This window comes from Myotis myotis, unplaced genomic scaffold (genome assembly GCF_014108235.1).
Source record: "Myotis myotis isolate mMyoMyo1 unplaced genomic scaffold, mMyoMyo1.p scaffold_m19_p_10, whole genome shotgun sequence".
Taxonomy (NCBI): domain Eukaryota; kingdom Metazoa; phylum Chordata; class Mammalia; order Chiroptera; family Vespertilionidae; genus Myotis; species Myotis myotis.
This window is the reverse complement of record NW_023416314.1, coordinates 67,514,766-67,535,214: the sequence shown is the minus strand read 5'-3', so window position 1 is coordinate 67,535,214 and position 20,449 is coordinate 67,514,766. Positions and strand designations below refer to the sequence as shown.

General features: G+C 34.9%; 1 protein-coding gene across 10 annotated transcripts in view; it reads right to left on the bottom strand.

The window, feature by feature from the left end:
• The window catches only part of PHF21A (PHD finger protein 21A), a 154,016-nt gene that overhangs the window by 122,990 nt on the left and 10,577 nt on the right, over nucleotides 1–20,449 (bottom strand). For all 10 annotated transcript variants that reach the window (XM_036326079.1, XM_036326081.1, XM_036326080.1 and 7 more), the window contains 3 exons: nucleotides 13,674–13,753; nucleotides 11,523–11,563; nucleotides 3,906–4,049 (listed from right to left, as the gene is read on the bottom strand). In XM_036326079.1, coding sequence (XP_036181972.1) covers nucleotides 3,906–3,959 — 54 coding nt within the window. In that variant the 5' untranslated portion in view covers nucleotides 3,960–4,049; nucleotides 11,523–11,563; nucleotides 13,674–13,753. Of the gene's footprint in view, nucleotides 1–3,905; nucleotides 4,050–11,522; nucleotides 11,564–13,673; nucleotides 13,754–20,449 lie in introns of those variants that run through there.

Genomic DNA, 20,449 nt, shown 5'->3' with positions numbered 1-20,449 from the left:
GGCTCGATCCCCAGTAGGGGGCATGCAGGAGGCAGCCAATCAATGATTCTCTCTCAGCATTGATGTTTCTCTCTCTCTCCCTGTCCTTTTCTCTCTCTGAAATTAATTTTAAAAATATTTTTAAAAACCTGTCAGCTTTTATTGTATAATCTTCAGTAAATGACTTCTAACATTTATTCTAGTTGGTCAAAAGCCTTACTTCACATGCTGAACTACATTCTAGAAAGCTGAAGTTGCCAACCATGTGACCTCCAAATACACAAGGTATGTATGTTACTATACATGTTATTTCACATGTGACAGTAGTAACTCTTGTGTATCCTGGTCTTAATAACAAAATAGTAATAACACACATTCCAAGAGCTCAGTGAAATTGAACAGCAAGGCTTTTATACATATGCATTTTTACTAACACTGCTTAAAGGCTGACCACACTCTTCAATTTGGTTTTCCTTTCGATTTGATTACCACAGAGTTGACAACTATACTAAAATTGCCTTTTTAAAGCTAAAACGGATTTTCTTCCACGACACTAGAATTTAAAAGCTGACTGATAACCACACGAAGTCTCCACCTCTGAGGAAATAACTTTTCTATCTGTAAGCAGTCAAGCTACATTTTACATCATCAGAGGCAGGACTGAACACGCTGGGCAACTTAACTAGACCATCCAAATCCCTAGTGACTTTAAGCTGACACTGTGTTATCAAACTTAGGTTACTTTCTAAAGGACTTATATGCATGCATATAAGCATAACCAATGGACACAAGACACTGGAGGTTAGGGGAGGCCGGGGGAAGGCCAAGGGGAAGTGGGGGAAGGAGACATATGTACTACTCTTTGTAATATTTTAAGCAATAAAACAAAATTTAAAAAGAATATAATTTTTCATGAGGATATACTTTATACCAAGGGCTGGCAAACTACAGCCCACAGGCAAATCTGGCCATCCACCTGCTTTTGTAAATAAAGTTTTACATGGGACACAGCCATACCCATTCATTTATATATTGTCTATGGCTGCTTTGTCTGTACAGCAGCAGAGCAGAGTAGTTGTGACAGAAACCATAAGTGACTTACAAAGTATAAAATATGTTCATTTACTATCTGGCCCTTTACAGAAAATATTGCTAACTTCTGCTTTATACTCTTCTGTTCCATGTAGAGTAAATATTCTGAAAGTTTAAATATGGCTTTTATCAATTCTGCATAAGAATCATCAAAAAGGCAATTTCTCAAAAAAGGATGAGATGCCCATCACAAGCCATTATTATTTAAACATTTATCCAACATCAAACATGCGCACATTGCTACTTTTAAACTGTCTCCCTACCCATAAAAAACAAAAATGTATTTCTGTGACACAATACCAGGTAGTTTCATAACATACTTCCTATCCAGTAAGCTCAGTCTCAGCTCTAACTTCATCCCATAACTAGAAATGCACCAAGGGGTGAAATATGCCCCAGCTTAAGAGCCAGTGCCTACTTTGGTGTCATTCTTGGCTTCCCTGAACTTGTCATGATCGGTGATCATGCAGGTTACCACATATCTCATCAGAACAACAACATCCAATTTACAAACAAGGCATATCACTTAGATTTATTTATAAAACTTAATTTTTTTTTTAAAGAGAAAAGTTAAAAAAAAAGAGAAAAGTATTCTAAATGTAACTGGAATAAAAATATCTTATAGAGTGCATATGTTAAAATACTATCAATAAATGTTTATTATTACAAAAACAAAATGTATACTAAAGGATGAATATAAATGCTATTAACTTTATGCTAAAAAATAAATATATAACATAGATAGTAAATGTGAATATTAAGATAGTGTTTGGGATAACTTTCTGAAGAATTTTATATCCCTTTTGAGTCAACAAATGTAATTTTAAAATGTAAATTAAATTTTAAAACAAAATTAAGCATTAATTTTTTTCATAATTATTTTCATAAAATTGGTATCTTGAGTTAAAACATGAAACAAAATAATATTTTAAAACTCTACTTAATTTTTAGTAATCTAGTTCAATTTAGGTCATGAGTCTTTCATGAAAATCTTATTGGGATTTGTTCAGATCTTGTGAGGATGAACTAAAAGCAGAATATCAACTTTGTCATCTCAAAATTTCTTGAGAGGAGGAATATTTCCAAAAATCACATACAACCTCATTATATTATCTCTGATGCATGCAACTTTCAGACTGATTATTGTTTTCTAGAAATTTATTCTATGAGGAAGTCAGCTTCGAACAAATTGTGAACTTAACTGTCATCATTTGCCATACAGCCAAATTGGATATCAGTACACCTCTATGTTAAAAAAGTTCTGTCCAGCCCGGCCAGCGTGGTTCAGTGGTTCAGCATTGACCTATGAACCAAGAGGTCAGGGTTCGATTCCTAGTCTGGGCACATGCCCGGGTTGCAGACTCAATCACCAGTGTGGGGGGTGCAGGAGACAGTCAATCAATGATTCTCTTTCATCATTAATGTTTCTTTCTCTCTCCCTTCCTCTGAAATCAATAAAACAATATATTTTTAAAAAATACTTTTGTCCAGGAAAAGACAAGCTTGTTTTTGTAAAGAAATTTTTATTCTCCTCCATTTGTAACAGAAGCAAAGCCAAATAAAACAAAATGTGCTTATTTTATTATAAACTAAATTGAAATAGATAACTTATTTATTACACACTAAATTTCTTAAAGTTACCGTAAAAAACAAAATACACTTCACACAGAGAAACCTGCCTGTACACAGCAAACTATAACACTACTGCTGAGCAAGGGTTTATTTTAACAAGATCCAAAGTAGCAGAACACACAGAGACTTAAGGTAAAAAGTATGTGTGTGTTTGTGTCTATATATATACATGTATAGATTACATATACTTTTGAAGCTTTCCTATAAATTCTCTTCCATTAGTTCTGAGCAACTTGCAAATTCAGTAGTTACCAAAAGCCCAAGGTGTTCTTCCAACAATTTCAGAAATTAACCTTACATTAGACTAGTCAGATAAAACAAAGGAAAACATACCTAAGAACAAACACCTCTAAAAAACATTTCCTTTCTCCTATTCCAAAACTCCAAACATTCAAAAGTATTTAATTCATCATCATTTATCACTTTTTATTAACCAAACATTACATATGTGTATGTCTTAACCTATAGTACCACATTCAGGTAATGTATAGAATACAGAAAGATATAAAACAGTGATATTCTGTTTATACAATAATGTTAATGATTTAGTTATTTAAGGATAGCTTTTTATATTAGTTAGTTATATTAAATAAAATATTCTATACACTTAATATATAAATTATATTTAGTATACAATGTATTTTATCAAAACTACTGTCATATAAATATAATCAGATATATTTTTTAATTTCTATATTTTAATGGTTTAGCCTAAGTACCTGAGGTAAAATGTAAGAATTGTGAAATTTAAACATCTGTGAAAGTAATCACATTTTCTTTACTAATGACTAGAATAGAGGTATAAAAGTAAATGAGTAAAAACTTTGATATACATGGTAGTCAAGTCAAACATGTCTCATTTAAAATATACAAGTCATAAGTCACATGAACAAAGCCCCTCAGATTAACAAAACAAAAAAAATCACCCCAGAAAAAAATTCTTTTTTAATGCCTTTGGTATATAAAAAAATATTTGTGGTTCATTTCTGTATAAAGGAAATCAGGAATATTTCACTGAAGTTCTTAAAAGTATTTTCAATGAGTTCATTGAGTAGTGATAAAAAGCAAATGGCATGACTGTTGGGCAATAACTGTCTGAAAGATGATTAACAATTTGTACTAAAAATCAGAGATGGGTCTGTTTACTCATCTTAACCATTACTTAATAACATGATGTGGAAGAAAACAATAATGCAACATACCTGGTGAACCTGAATTTCCACTTTAAGAGCTTCCTGTAGAGTCTGCAACTCCATCCTCCACCTTCTCCACTTTCTCTTATGTCTGCTAATTCTATAGTTTCTTTAGCCTCCGTTTAAAATAACAAACTCCTCTTCTCACTGCAGCTGCAGAGATCAATCAATGTTTTGGATCATTATGTTAGGTATAAAGGAAATATTCATGTTAAATACAATACATTTATAATAGTTGAAAAATATTTGATTCTCTAGCACAGGACAAGAAATTTCCCAAACAGAATTCTTTTCAAAACAAGTATTTTTGTATTGAATTGATACAAAACTTGCTGGGTTTTATTATTTGAACATTCCTCTACACTACAGAACACTTCAAAGAAGTAAGAAAGGAGAAAATCAGTGTTTAACCTGGTCATGAAAACAGCTATGAACCTACTACGTGCTCAGTACCATACTACATACTAAATTCTGAGGATACAGAGCTCAACAAGACCCCCTCTGCCCTAAAAGAGTTGGGAATTTAGAGGGGGAGACTACAATCATCCAAGACTCACTTCACGTTCTGTCTTTAGAAAGAGACATATAACAACAGAGTCACGCATTTTTAAACATCACAAAGAGGGAACTGGAAAGTTAAGGATCTCTCAGAGGTTACAGAAGGCCAAAGTACTTCTTTTATTTGGCTGAACTTGTACTGTATTTAAAAAAATTTTAAAAACTGAAAATGGGAAAACTTCACTGAAGTTTACATTCAACAAATTAATACTTTACACAAAGACAAGGCAATGTAACTATGTTTTCCACAAAGTTATAAAAGCAGTATCAAAAATAAATCTATTGTGCACAACAGATGAGGTGGTCTAGCAATGGAACAGACATTTCCAGCTTTACAACGAACACTATCTTCTTTTCGAGGCTGAGTGCATCTCTTTGGCTATGTGCATAACTGCACGTGGAGAAATGTCAAAAGTCATGTATATATGGGAATCTTCCTATCCTGCTCTGCTCCTCACAACTGCAATTTAAGTTAACTCAGTGGCTAATTTCTCTTTTAATATTTTTTCTTTTTTCTTGCATGTAGCTTTTGACATGATTTTAGGTACTCTCCCAAAGCAAAGTTTGCTTCTGTCTGAATAAATTTAAACTTTTCGTCTTTGTACCTATAGAACTTGTAGTTACGGCAACTTTTCAGCATTCTTAAAAATAGAGAAGGGAACAATCAGGAGGCTAAAATAAGCTTTACTCCTTAAACCAAGTCAATGAGATTCATAATCTTTACACTTTTTACATTTATTTATCTATGGACAAAGTCCATTGTAAACCTACATTTTCTTAAAACTTCTTTAAAACCTGATTTGACAGTTATAATAAAATCATTAACTATAGACTATATAGTTGTCAATATTAGTTTTTATTATATTTGCTTAACCTCACTAGGCTTAAAACATCACTACAGACAATCTCTCCCCTAGGGCTTATACATTGCTTTGTAGCATAAAAATACTCTAACTTAACAATAAATTTCAAAAGTGTAAAATTCCTTCAAACTCTCTTGTGGAGGCTAGAAAAGGATTACTGTACAATAATATTATCAACCAGAAATTTTATAAAGATGATATGTTTAGGGGATATAATTTGGAAAAGAAGACATACTTTGAGAACAAACCTGGGCTTTTCAGCTACTTATTATCTTAGAAAATCTTTGGAACTATAATAAACAAACAAACAAACAAACAAAGATAAGAATCATTAAGTTACTTAGACCAAGGTTTTTGTTATGTAAGTTTACATTACATACAAACTCACATGTTAAAACTACACAGCCATTTCCATTTTAAATACTAAAATAATCTCTCTACTAAAATTCTTGACTTACATACTCAAGTTCTTCCTGAAAACAGTACTTAAATTAGTTTTAATTTTACAGAAAATGTATCCAAAAATGATCACAATATTTGTCAAATTAAAAATCATCTTGAAGTTAAAGGGGTATTTTCAACAACAGAAAGGCCATATTTTATTTTATTGGTAGTTAACATATAATGTCATAGCTCAACTCAACTCATACAAACAGCAAGTTAAAAACATGGAGAACTTAGAACATAAACAAAAAAGAGTTAACATATTTTACAGGTAGAATGCTCACAAATTAATTTTTAAAAACTAAAAGAGCAGCTCACTAAAGAAGAAATAACAACAATCAACAAACATGAAAACACCCACCTTCAATAGTCATTGAAGTGTACATCTTAAGAAGATAAGTTTTGTCTATCAAACTGACAAAGACTTATAAAATAGTAATACCATGAGTGTTCTAGAGTTTGGGTCAGGTGGCACTTTCATAATTTGCCACTGGTTATCTCTGGGAGGGGGTAGTACTAAGGGTTATTTACTTTCTTATTTTCAGAGTATAAAAATTTCAAAATTTTCTATATTTTGCTATTTAAAAATATGCACTTATTTTTAAACAACAAAAAATTAACTGAAGAATGCTAGATAAAGCATCAGAAACTTTTATACTGAGGAAATAAAATGTTCAGGAAACGAAAAAGTAAAACCTGGAGGCTCTAAATGTCAGAGTGCCTGGCAGGATAAGAAGCCTGCAGCTCACGTTACTGAGGAGCTGACAGCTTTTACTTCCTTCATCAGATTGTTGTCTACTTATTAGAGATCCACAGACACACATTTTATTTGTCAAGAACTCTAAAGGCTAATTACTCATTTTATTTCAAAATAAAACATTTAAAAGAAGGGTTAAAAAGGTAGTGACCTGTCATAGAGAAAAATTTATGGGGGATTAGGAGATATATTTGATATCCTTCTTCAAAAGGGCTCGTTGTGGATAGCAATTTTAAGAGATTGGTCTCTGCCTAAAGGAACAAATTATATACATATATTTATAGCTTACAAAAACAATGCAAGCACATGTTGAATCCTTCTTTAAAATATTTTGGGGGCTTAGACAACTCATGCAGCCGTCATGTGAAGACCATCTGGGGGCAGTTTATAGCATCATAAAGAAGATATGATTTTGCTAAATCTGAAAAAGATGGTTTAGCATACTTTGACCAACTCTAATAAGTTCTAAATAACAAATAAGTTGTAGGTACAAATAAACAGCTTCACAAAATAGTAATAGACACATTTTATTGAAGTACAATGCCTTTCACCACCCAACAGCTCTAAATGCCACCATCAGAAAGGACAATTGCCTGGCACAAAATATCAACATTTGTTATCTTCAAAACTATACATATCAAACCACTGGGACACCTAATAGCCTCTCACCTTCAAATAATAAAAAACCAAAAACACAGACAAATAAAAACTCCACCCACCAACCATTCAAAACAATAATCAAGTCTCACTGAGAAAGGCAGCTGTGATGTCTGGAAAGAACACTGTCTGTCCCCAAAAACAAACAAAAAAACTGATTCCACTTACTCACCATGTAATCACTCTCAGCCTCAGGGTTTTTAAAATTTGTTTGTATGTTTGCTTATAAGTCAGGAAAATGGGAACAGTGCCGCCTACTTCATAAAAATGGTATGAGGTTTGAATAAGGTAAATACCATGTGAAAAGCCCTTTGTAAACTGTAAGGTCCTATGCTATTCCTAACACACTTAGTGCTTCTATTCAGGCACATAACTTTTTTATAAACTTCTCAACACATTAGATTGCTGAGAGGATAGTATGCTTTCCTATTTTTAAATTTTCTAAAAAAAGGGCTTTCCTGGCTAACATCAACAAATCGACAAACAACAAGTGCTGGCGAGGATGTGGAGAAAAAGGAACCCTCTTGCACTACTGGTGGGAATGCAGACTAGTGCAGCCACTGTGGAAAACAGTATGGCATTTCCTCAAAAAATTAAAAATAAAACTTCCATTTGACCCAGTAATCCCACTTCTAGGAATATATCCCAAGAAAACAGAAACACCAATCAGAAAGGATATATGCACCCCTATGGTCATAGCAGCACAATTTACCATAGCTAAGATTTGGAAACAGCCTAAGTGCCCATCAGCAGATTAGTGGATTAGAAAACTGTGGCACATCTACACAATGGAATACTACGCTGCTGTAGAAAAAAGAAGGAGTTCTTACCATTTGCAATAACATGGATGGAACTGGAGAGAGCATTATGCTAAGCGAAATAAGCCAGTCAGAGAAAGATAAATATCACATGATCTCACTCATTTGTAGAATATAATGAACAACATAAACTGATGAACAAAAATAGAACCAGAGTCATAGAAGGATCAAATAGACTGTCCAATCTATGAGGGAAGGTGGGAGGTGAGGGGGTAAGAGATCATCCAAAGGACTTGTATCCATGCATATGAGCATAGCCAATAGACACAGATGGTAGGGGGGTGAGGGCATGTGCTGGGGAGTGGGGGCAGCCGGGGAGAGGTCAATGGGGGGAAAAGGAGACTTATGTAATATTTTAAACAATAAAAATTTTTTTTTCAAAAAAGGGCTTCCCAACTATTTTTCTGGGTACAGTTCTGCTTGGAGATATGTGACTGCCAGGTCTTTCATTATGATTCTAATAAAGTTGTCATGCTGTAACTTTGAATTCACTGCTAAGAAACACTGCTCTGTTCCTGAACTGCTTATAAACCCTTTATCAATCAAAACTCCACTTGTCAACAAAGTTTCTTTAACTAACAGTAAGGCCATAATACATTGTGCCCCCAGACTGAATTCCCTAGAAACGGTTAGCTCTGTGTTCTCTATACTGCAGAATTACTTGGTGTAAGACTCCACTTTTGATCTATCATCTCAGAACAGTGTTTTAAGTAGGTATAATTTTTTTAAATATAAAAAGTAGAAAGTCTAGACAGATCAATGTATCCTTACTTGTCACATGCTTACTACTAGAATATCAGGTTTTAATTTGTGCAAAATACTATGTATCTAACATGTTAGGAGATAAAACAATAACTTTTTTTTATTATTAGTTAAGGTATTACAAATGTGTCCTCATCCCCCCCATTAACCCCCAACCTCCCCACACACACACAAACTCATGCTCCCATCCCCCTGTTGTCCATGTCCATTGGTTTGGCTTATATACATGTATACAAGCGCTAAAAATTATCATGGATGCTAAAAATAATAAAATTATTTTAGTAATACTTATTGAAAACTAACATTTACTAACAGGAATCAATAAAAATGACATAAAAACCCAATGTAATATCTGTTATTGTTGTTTTTATGGTGGTAGCTCTTTGGTACCACTCCACAGGTCAGCAACAAAAAAAATGCTCCTGCACAGAACTGGACATCTTGATTTTAGAGGCTTCTGATAAGTTTACTATATTCAAATCCTGGTATTATACTGCTGACAAAAATCACTTCAGCTAGTGAGATTGGTATTTCCTAACCATTAAGCTAAATTTCTACACACACACACACACACACACACACACACACCCCTAGATTTATGATTATCTGAGTGTCTGAATGTGCTTGAGGAACAAAATATACATTTTTCCCCATTTGTTATTTTGGGAGGAGGAGGCCAGGTCTTCATTTAAAAAAAAAAAAAAAGTAATACTGACACAGATCATACTGTTACAACCCAAGGGTGTGAGTGTTTTGAGTCAGGTCAGATCCCCACAGCACCCTCCTTCCCAGGTCTGGGGCAGTGTCCTGCACCTCTCCTTACCACCAGCGTTCATTCTAACATCCCATTTCTACCTCAGCTTCCTGGGCCCAGGCCTAGCTAGCACACACACACACACACTCTTCTATTTCCCACTTTTCTTTACAGAAATCAAGCATGTTTACTAAAATCATCCTAACTATACCCAATCAGAATGTTGATGTAAATTTAAAAATTCACAGAAATTCAAAATGAAGAAGGCTGGAGATCAGTGTATGAGCATAGTGACAATGAGGCTAAAATTTAGAATTGGTTGCCACATTTACCAGAATACTATTTAATGACAAAAAAAATAGTCCAGACAAGTGTGGCCAGAATCATATACATATTTGCTACACAAAGGTTAACACAGAGGATATGGCAGTCTTGGCATAAGCAGTATGTACTTAATAGAAGTGGAAGATATGGGTGATAGATTTCAGATCAATTTAAGGAAGAGCTAAGGATTAGAGCTGTACAAAAAAGGAATGGGTTACCTTATGAGGTAGTGGGCTCCCTGTCATTAGAAGTATTCAAGAATGCTGCATATCATATCCCCCTCTTGGAGATTCACAATGCACATTAGCATATTAAAGGTTCTGAGAAGTCCTGCAGTAAAGAAACCTGTTTAACTTTAATGCAGCATTTCCTAAATTATTTGACTACAGAACATTTTCCTACCCCCACCCAACCTCAGTAATATTTATTCATTTCTGTGGAACTAGAGTTCCTCAGAATACATTAAAGAAAATAATGAGCTACATTTTTAAGTAACTGTAATATTAAATATGTACCCGAATAACAATCTGTTAGGGATATAGGAAAAGAAATTGCCCTATTGGGTAAAGGGCTGGACGAGGACCTCTTAAGGTCCCTTTTCTAAGACTGTATGATTCTATCACATCTCAGAGTAAAGGGCGTTGGGGTCTTGGTTATTTATTTAAAAAGATTCCATGAGAGAAAGGCAAGTAAAATAAAAAGGAGTAAATGCAAGGTTAACTGGTTCAAATGCCTCCCTTTCATGTTCAAAGCCCAATCCCTACAAGGAAAGAAAGACACTTCAAGGACCCTAAATTATCAAAAAGAAGCCTTAACCAAATATCTACTCCACACAGTAAGTTAATTACTATTTGAGAGAGAGAATTAAAACAAAAACAAAAATCAAAAAGGATAGCTTTGCATTAGGGGACTACCCTATTCCAGCTATCTTGTTTGAATGTAATTTTTTATCGTAATACATGCTCTCCAAATAAGGTTAATATTTTTTTGATCCTTAGTCACTAGACTGCCCTGAGCAATCTGTGATTCTGAATTAGACATTCAGAGAAACGATTAAGTGTGATGATTTATAAGCTGTTAAAGTAGATTTTAAAGTAGTTATTAGAGAAAAAAATGTTTACCTATATGCCCCACACTGCTACATTTCTTTTTTTAATTTTTTTCCTCTTTAAGAATTATACAAAACAACACACATTAAAAATGTAATATCTATCATGAAGCCAATCTAACATTAAGCTTAAGCTATATATAAATGCTTAAGAGTCCCAAATTTCAAAGTCAAGGTTCCCATAGTTACATTAACCTGGCCATTTTGCACATATACTAAGGCCAGGAAATTTAACAGCATATTAAGTAATACAAAACACAATGGGAACCTTAACTTTTGAATTTCCTGACTTGTGAATTTTCAGCTCTAACCACTGCATTAAGGACATTTTTGACACAGGGGACCTTTACATTTTAACAGGTTATTGAATGCAGGAACATGCAAGCCTAGCAGTATTATTAGAAACACAAACGCATTTGAGATTTGGCTATATGAAATTAGACAAAAATTCACTTTCACTTGGTGCAAACAGCAAAGCCTCATTTCTGGGAAGAGAGCTTTTTTGCAAAAATTCACTGAACAGTTGAATTATTATCCAACTAGCATCAGGAACACCTTGCCTGCCTGGCAAAAGTACTTACCAATTTTGGGGAAACTGGCCCTCCTTCAGCACTCTTGCTCCCTATAACAGAAGGGAAAAATTATATTAGATGACAAACACAGATTTATGACATGTCATCAAAAGCTGAAGACCTAAAGATCTCTACCTGATTTTAAGAAGAAAAAAACAAAACACACAAAAATCTCCAAAGCAATAAAACCCAAAAGAAAGGAAGAGATAGGTAGTTTTTATAGCAAGAAAGAATTCAAGAGCAGTTAAATCTCTAATTTTCCAGTTTTTTCACTTCTCCACACTTTTTTCAAGATAAGGAAAAGTTGATTTTCCTTTCCTAAGAGACACACAGAAATGAAATGCACCTCATCTAAACAACACACAAATATACTCTCATGCCCAACAAACGACCTTCACTATTTGTTGTTTTATATTAACAAATTGAGCTAACATCATTGGCCCTTAGTTTGATCTACGTCAAAGGCCTTTTTTCAATTAATCTTGAAATGGACTTGTCTTCTATGAGGCTTTAAAATTCACAGCATTTTATATGTATAGCCATAATTTTAACTAAACTTTTCATTCACATTCTTAAAGTCTGTTTTAGACTATAAACCATCTATATATATAAAGGCCCAGTGACCGAACGGTGGAACGACCAATCAGTCACCATGACACGCACTGACCACCAGGGTTCAGACACTCAACGCAGGAGCTGCCCCCTGGTGGTCAGTGCACTCGCACAGTGGGAGTGCCGCTCGGCTGACCAGGATGAGCAGCACTCCCACAAGGGGCCAATCCCTGCAGGCTATGCCCCCCACCAGTGCACAAATCTGTGCACTGGGCCTACAGTGTAATGTAAAAGTGACTTTCTCTATGCCACTTATTTAATCAGTGGGAAAAAAAGTCAGGGAAAAATAATCAAGGTTTTGGGATCCCAATCCAATTCTCAGTGATGCTTTTATCATTTGTGTTTTCAAAAGATTAATAAACTTCATTAAGTTGACTTCAAGGTGAGAAAAGTCAAGCCTGGCTATACTGTATCCTTTTAACTCTTCCTGCCCCAAATTTTTCTCTCTCAAAAAAAATTAGGAAACACAAATTTAAACTCCCCTCCCAATATTTTAGTATTAAATTATTTAAACTCCACATACCATGCTCTAAACCTACAAACACCCTCCTTATGCTTTAAACATAGTACGTTTGTTGACTGATGTCACTCCAATAATGGTCTCATTTCCTCAAGGGATATTTCAAGAAGTCTTCATGTCATTCAGATTATAAAATTTTTATTTAATCATATGCAGTCATACCAAACATATAGTAATTTAAAGGGCCTGAATTTGTGCAGTTAACATTCATTTCCAAAATGTTCCATCCTGCCTTTTCTTTAGTAGCAGTACTTTTTTAAAGTTCTCAAGTCCATATAAAATGGCAATTTCAATTACCAAGATTAGAAAAACTCTCAAACAAAAGAAAAATCATGCAAAAGTCTATAGAATAATACGGTTATTAAAAAGTGGATTCTTAACAATTTTGAATTGTTAACAATGTGTGGTGATGATATTAACTAAGTTTATTGTAATAATCATTTCACAATACATACATCTATCAAATAATTATGTTGTATTTCTAAAACTAATACAATGTTATATGTCAATAATATCTTAGTTTTAAAGAGTAGATTCTTAACATTATGGATACCTACAGATTCTGTAGCACTTAATATAGTACCATGCACATAGCAAATGCTCAGTAAATATTTGTTAAATGAATGAATTCACTGAGTGGACCCTTAACTCTCTGTTGCAGGTTTATTTTTCTTGTTAGTTTTTTCATGCTGGGGATAATTTGTTATGCATCAATCCCCCACAGCATTATTTGTCAATGAATGACTTTGGACAAAAACATTTAAGAATTATTACAATTTTAAAATATCATGAAAAGGAAAAGCCTGATAATTTGGACTAAATTTAAATTAGAACTTCTGTTCACTAAAAAAACCCAAAAACCCCCCCACACACACACATACAAAACATTAAGAGAATGAAAAAGCAAACCACAGAATTAGAGACGCTAATTCCAACACATATAATAACAATGGTTTATACTCAGAATATCTAAATCATGTTTAAACTCAAAGGGATCAGACAGGACTGGGATGTTAACTATCACTTACATGGCATCTGAGAAAGTATTAAACTCTTCTGAAAAGCCGTATTCAGTGAAAAGGCCCCCTGGAGGCACACCTTACCTTACCTAAAAAACAGCAGTCAATCCCAAATTGATAAAGAATTTTACCAGGGTATCAACTGCTTGCAGTCACACAGGAACGAACAGAGGTTAAGTGACTTACTCAAATGTCACACAGGTAGTTTGGTAGTCAAGCTGGAGAAAAGCTTATGGCCCTGAGATTCCTTTGACTGAACTGGCCTTTCTATTAGACTTCACTTCCTCTTAACCGGCAGCAGCAGTTATTCTTCTAACAAACAAACTACAATAAATTATGGCCAAATATTTTTTGAAAAGTCTACATATAATGTTTAAAGAAAAACCACATAAGTAAGCTATCTAGGGCAAGTTTTAAAGCCTGCAATCCTTTATGCCTGAGGGATCCCTGGGAATGGGCTTCAGAGACCTTTGCCAACTCCATGATACTATGTGTTAAATTCTGTATGTATGAAAATTCTGGAAAAAGGATTCACAGCTTTAAAAAGATTCCCAAAGAGGTTCAGATACCCCAACAGAGTAAATTATTTTTAGACTAGTGATTCTTAGACACTGCATCAGAACTACTAAAGTGTTTTCTCTGAAGACTGATTATTAATTGACTATTATTTGGAAATTGTTGAGAAAAAAAGAAAAGGAAATATTTTATTTCTATAATTTAATATGAATAAATTAGCCGCAAAAAAGATTTATATATAAATTTTTACTTTTTGCACTATTGGTACAAAAAACCTACTTTAAGTCTGAAATGAAAGATTGATTTTTCTCTTGTTAAGCTGACTGAAAGTTTACTTAATTTGTTTCTCGCATACAGTTCACACTTTTGGCTAAAGTAGTTCAAAATGTTCACATTTGCTCAAATTTTTAAAATATATATTTGTTCTTGAAAAATACATTCAAAATATGTAAGTTGAAATGAATAAAATTATTTTTGCTTTAGTCATATTAACTTGCTAACATAACTTTATATGAGTTTTTACAAACTGAAGATTATTCACCTCAGATCCTCACAGACAGATGCTTTACTTAGAACTGGTAAAGAAATTAATTATTCAGATTTCTGATCTGGTTGTAAAATTTTAAATATCAATAAATCAAAGGTATAGTAACTACTTATTATCTTTATATAATGTCTAAAACCTCTGTACATGAAGAATATACATTAAACAAACACATTTTGCAGAGAAAAATGAAATGTTCTATACTAGATCATGGGTTTTTTGTGTTGTTGTTTTTTTAGATCATGTTTTTTTGTTGTTGTTTTTTTGTTAATCCTTACCTGAGGACATTTTCCCACTGATTTTTAAGGAGAGTGGAAGAGAGAGGGAAAGATAGAGAGAAACATCGATGTGTGAGAAACACATGGATTGGTTGGCTCCTGCAAGAGCCCCAACCAGGGCCTGGGGCCAGGGAGGAGCCTGCGACAAGGTACATGCCCTTGACGGCAATGGAACCTGGAACCCTTTGGTCTGCAGGCCGATGCTCTATCCACTGAACAAACCCAGCTAGGGCCTAGATCATGTTTTAAATTAGGCTAAAATTCATCCCACTACAAATTTCAAATGATTAAGTTTACAGTGTATGCTCAATCACAAACTTTGGTAAAGGACTAGAACAGCACAGATAACTGTCATTCAAAGACACTTTAAAATGTCACCTTACACAGAAGATTCGATCTCTTTCTTTTTCTACTATAACAAAGCTGATACACTAATTTTATATACAATAAGTTTTACTGCTTTTTATCAACCTAACTTCTAAACAGAAAGCATATTAAATTTGAAATAAATGTAAATGCAAATAAGTGCTCAGAAGAAAAAGCAGAATCCTGCCTAATGGGATTTAGTCCTTTAGGCCCCAATATCATAATCATCTCTCTTGCCCCCTCTCTCTTACTCTCTCGTGGACATCCCTCTCTCATTCCCCTCTTACTCTTATTCTTCCCCCGCTTACTCTTAAGCATCATTTTTTCCCCTCATTACGGGGTCATTTTGTTTCTTCTATCTTTAATTTTTTTATGTAAAAAGTCTTCCTTTACTCCATTTCTAGTTATTGTCCCATGGCTATACTCCCATTTATAGCAAAAACACCCTCAAGTGTTAACCACACTCACTGTTGTCTCCTAGTTCTCTGTTGAACCCACTCCGATAGGCCTTTTGCCTTCTTCCATTCTTGAGAGCACCATTGACCTCTCAGTTGCTAAATACAGTAGTAAAGTCTCAGCCCTCACCTCTTGTTCAATCAGTATTATTTAACCCAGTTGATAATTCCTAACTTCTTGAAACCTTTTCTTCTCTTGATTCCCAGATCACTACTCACTCTTTATATATATATATTTTATTGATTTTTTACAGAGAAGAAGGGAGAGGGATAGACAGTTAGAAACATCGATGAGAGAGAAATATCAATCAGCTGCCTCCTGCACACCTCCTACTGGGGATGTGCCCGCAACCAAGGTACATGCCCTTGACCGGAATTGAACCTGGGACCCTTCAGTCCGCAGGCCGACGCTCTATCCACTGAGCCAAACCGGTTAGGGCACTACTCACTCTTGATTTTCCTCCTAACCTCTCTGACCAGTCTTCTGGGTTTCTTTTGCTGGTCCCTTCTCATATCTTAAAACCTCAAAATGTTGAACTGCCCCAGGGTTCAGTTCTTGAAACTCTTCCCATTAGGTAATCGCACTCAGTCTTGTGGCTATAAAAGGATATGTGTACTGGTGACGGACACATTTTTATCTCCAGCCCAGACCTTTCCTTGAATTCCAAACTCATATACCAAATGCCCTCTAAACACTTGCCAAAACTAAACTCTTGGCTACTTACCCCCCAACCTCCTCCTCAGAATCATCCTCATCACAATAAATGACAACTCTATCCCTCTGGGCCAAAACTTTAAATTTATCATTGACTCCCCCTTTTCCCACACCCTACATCTAATTCAAGAGCTAACCATCTTGCCTCTACCTTCAAAATATATAGACTGTGAATACCACTACCACCTCCTTGGTCCAAGACACCATCATCTTTCCCCTTGATTATTCAATTGCCTCCTAACTGGCCACACCTCTTCCATCTTTGTCCCACTACTGTCTATTCTCTCAGCAGTCAGAACGACCTTTTCAAAATCCAAGACAGATTTAGTTACTCCTTGGATCAAAATCCTCCAGTGCCTTCCCATCATACTCAGAGAAAATGGTGAAGTCCTTTACAATGGCCCACAAAGCTTTAAGCGATTTGGAACTCTGCCACTCTCAGACCTCATCTCCTTCCCTCTTTCCATTGCTCAATCAGCTGCAGCCACTCTGGCCTCTTTTCTGTACTTCAAAAACTCTAAATGAGTTTCCTTCTCAGGAGTTTTCCACTTGTTTTTCCCTCTTGCTGGAACACTCTCTTCCACCAAATACCTTCATGGCTCACTCCCTCAAAATCTTAGGAAAACCTACAGCAGCTGCAAGATTAGAAAACTAAAATAAAGACTAAAACTGTCATCAGAATAGTTTTTCTGCCCCAAACTCAAACTTTGAGGATGATCTTTCCTATACCAAGAATACCCTTTTACTTTCTCTCAGCCTATCCAATCTCACCCAGCCATCCGAGCCCAGATATACACTCTGACCAATGGAGACCTTCCCGAACCATCCCACCTCCTACTTCTCTCTTTCTTTGAATTCTTGAGATATTTATCATCTTTCTCATTCATCTTAGAATTTAATCATATACTGTCTCACGTCTCACAATGTAACTTATATGCCTTATCACCTTACCTGAATTACACATACACACACACACACACACACACACACACACACACACACACACGAAATAATGCTTTGTACAAGTAGTTCTCAAACCTAGATCAGGATAAATCTAAAACTTAAAAAAATAGATTCACCAGGCTCTATCCTTAAGATTCTGAATTTTATTATGTCTGATTTGAAGCCCAGATATCTGTGTGTGTTTTTTTAAGTTCAACCAGAAGATTCTAATAGGTAGACAGGATGCAGAACTACAGCCTTACAGTCCTCTATTTCCTTTAGTACCTAGGAAAGAAGGCTCTCAAATAGCCTAAAGCTAGGAAGGACACCCAGCGTACCAGATCCATATCATCATTTCACAGGGGAAGAATGGTTCAAGAAGTCTAGATGACTAGCCAAAAGCTACACATATAACAAGAGGCAAAGCCCAACCTAACACCCAGATTTACTGCTCTCAATCTAGAAGTCTTCCCACTAGTCTGTGAATAAATAAATGAAAGTAATAAAAATCCACAATTCACAGATAAGTGTAGTAAACAGTGATTATCTAATACTTGACCAATAATTGCATTTTCCAAGCTCTAAGACAGTGCACATTATTAGCTTCTACATGCTTGAAAAATGTGAGCAACATTAACTGACAAAAGACTTAAGAGGCCAGAGAGTAATTGTAGAAAGGCTCACAAATAAAAAATTGTTTTACTAAGTCCTCTTACAATATGTACAAAAACTTGTAAAATCATTTATTTTTATAAATGAGGTATATTAGGAAGAAAGAACAAAAAGAAGAAATCTTGCTTTCATCATGCTATCAAGTACAAAAATCCTATTCACAAACATCCATAGCTCACAAAGCTATAAATGTTTTCTGAGTCTAATCATAACATAAACTTAATTACAGGTCAGATTTAGTAAATCACTCCATATCCCAAGACAACTCAAACTCTTATCTTAATAATAAGTTAACCTCAGAACCAAAACTCTTGTCATCAACAACAAAAAACAATAACTTGGGTATCTGTAAGGCATTACAGGAGTTTGGGTCTATCTTGGTGTACAGGGACTTACGTGAGTGCCTCCGATTAACACTAATGAGTTTTGGGTGCAAAGCATAAACACCAAGGAGGAGGATCCATGCCCAGCTCTGCATCTGTGGAAGCCCTTTCTATTGTACTAACTGCAACTACTGGGAGTTGTTCTCTCAGAAATGGGATAAGAGACCCAAATTCCTACGTCTCTAAAGCACAGAGATAATTCCAATAAGTCACTAAGGAAGGTCACTGGTAAACACCTGATTTAAAAAATACAAGAAAAAGCTAAACTAAAGGAATGATTAACACTTTAAGACAATTTTATAAAATTGCACTAATATGCACAGAAGAAACTAGTGAACTGCTGGACATAAAATACCTCCCACAACAAAATTAAAACACCAAATTTTTAAAATTAGAGCACAGTAAACCCACAGTAGCCAGAACCTTGTCCAAAGAAACATACATACACACACACACACACACACACACACACACACAAAATAACGAAACAAAAACTCTTCCCCTGGTGGAGCCCTAAGTACACTACAATCCTTGCTTTTAAAACACAGAAGAAAACTCCTGCTGCACTGATAGCCAGGAATAATCACAGGGTACTTCCAGACAAACGGATAATGATCACAAGCTGCCAAGGACGACCAAAACTAACTAAATAAAAATTATAGCACCTTATTGTGTTCCATACTGCCTCCCTTCTCAATATAGCACTGCTGTACTCACCAGGCTGGAAAATGAGCAGGTGCCTTTCAGGCTATAGAAAAATTAGTCACACACACACACACACACACACACACACACACACACACACACACCAATCACAAACACAAAGGGAATGATATTCTTTCACTTGAAGGGGCTTACGAAATGCAAGGCTTTGTGGTAGGCCTAGAAAACTAAGAGTAGGCCTTACCGAAGAAGTGAGGAAAAAGCCAAGGTTTATCCCAAATCCACAAAGACTAAAAGAATTAACATTTATTCCAATTAAAAGGCTTTGGAAACAATCCATTATTTAAAATAAATAAAAGAGAACTTAAGATTTCCCCCATTTCTATCACCAAAAGAAAATTAGGATCTTTTCTCTCTTAGTACACAGATTTAGCTCCACAACACAAATAAGAAAGAACCTGAGAAGGCCTGAAAACTAAAAATGGTTCCTTAACGTTCACGTTAAAAAAAAAAAATCTATGTAGTCCAACATATTGATTCTTTATCACCACTGCTATCGTTAATGAACATTTAGCTTTTTATCTGTACTTTGAAATGTCAATGAGAAACTGAAACAGCTACAATATGCTGGGGATTTTTAACTTTTTAAACAAAACCCACAAAGAAACAGAGGCGTCTGAAGCATAAAGCCTCAATCAGGCTGAAAAGTAAGCAGTCCTAAAACTTGAAAGTGAAAGCAATACAGACCAAAAAGAGAGTTTGCTTGATATTAATGCTAGCCTTTAAAACCAAAAATATGTTCTGTTACAGAAGACTGAAATCAGGGCTTCCATTAACCTTGTTTAAAAAAAAATCCCATGAGCATGGATTTTTTTCCTAAGTCTCTTCATCAGAGCAGCATGGGGTCCCATTAGGCACCCTATTTTACTTCCACCTTATAAATAACGTTAGCTGTTCGCTATTTCCATGGAAACGAAGTACAGAGAAACCCACTTAAATGAATACCGGTTAAAGGAATAAGTTTTATTTTAGAAAGGGCTAGCTGCTTTACATGCACTCTATTGGGGAATACTACGAAGTTGTCTTAAGTGTAATTTTTAAAATATTTTTTTGGTGTAGAGGGCGCTTATTAAGGGTCCTATTAAATAAGTACACTCCTTGCAGTAAACTAAACATGCCAAAGAGCATCATAATGTTAAAGATACCTTTTCAATGCAGTACACATGGGTTTAGATGCACAGTCCCAGACAC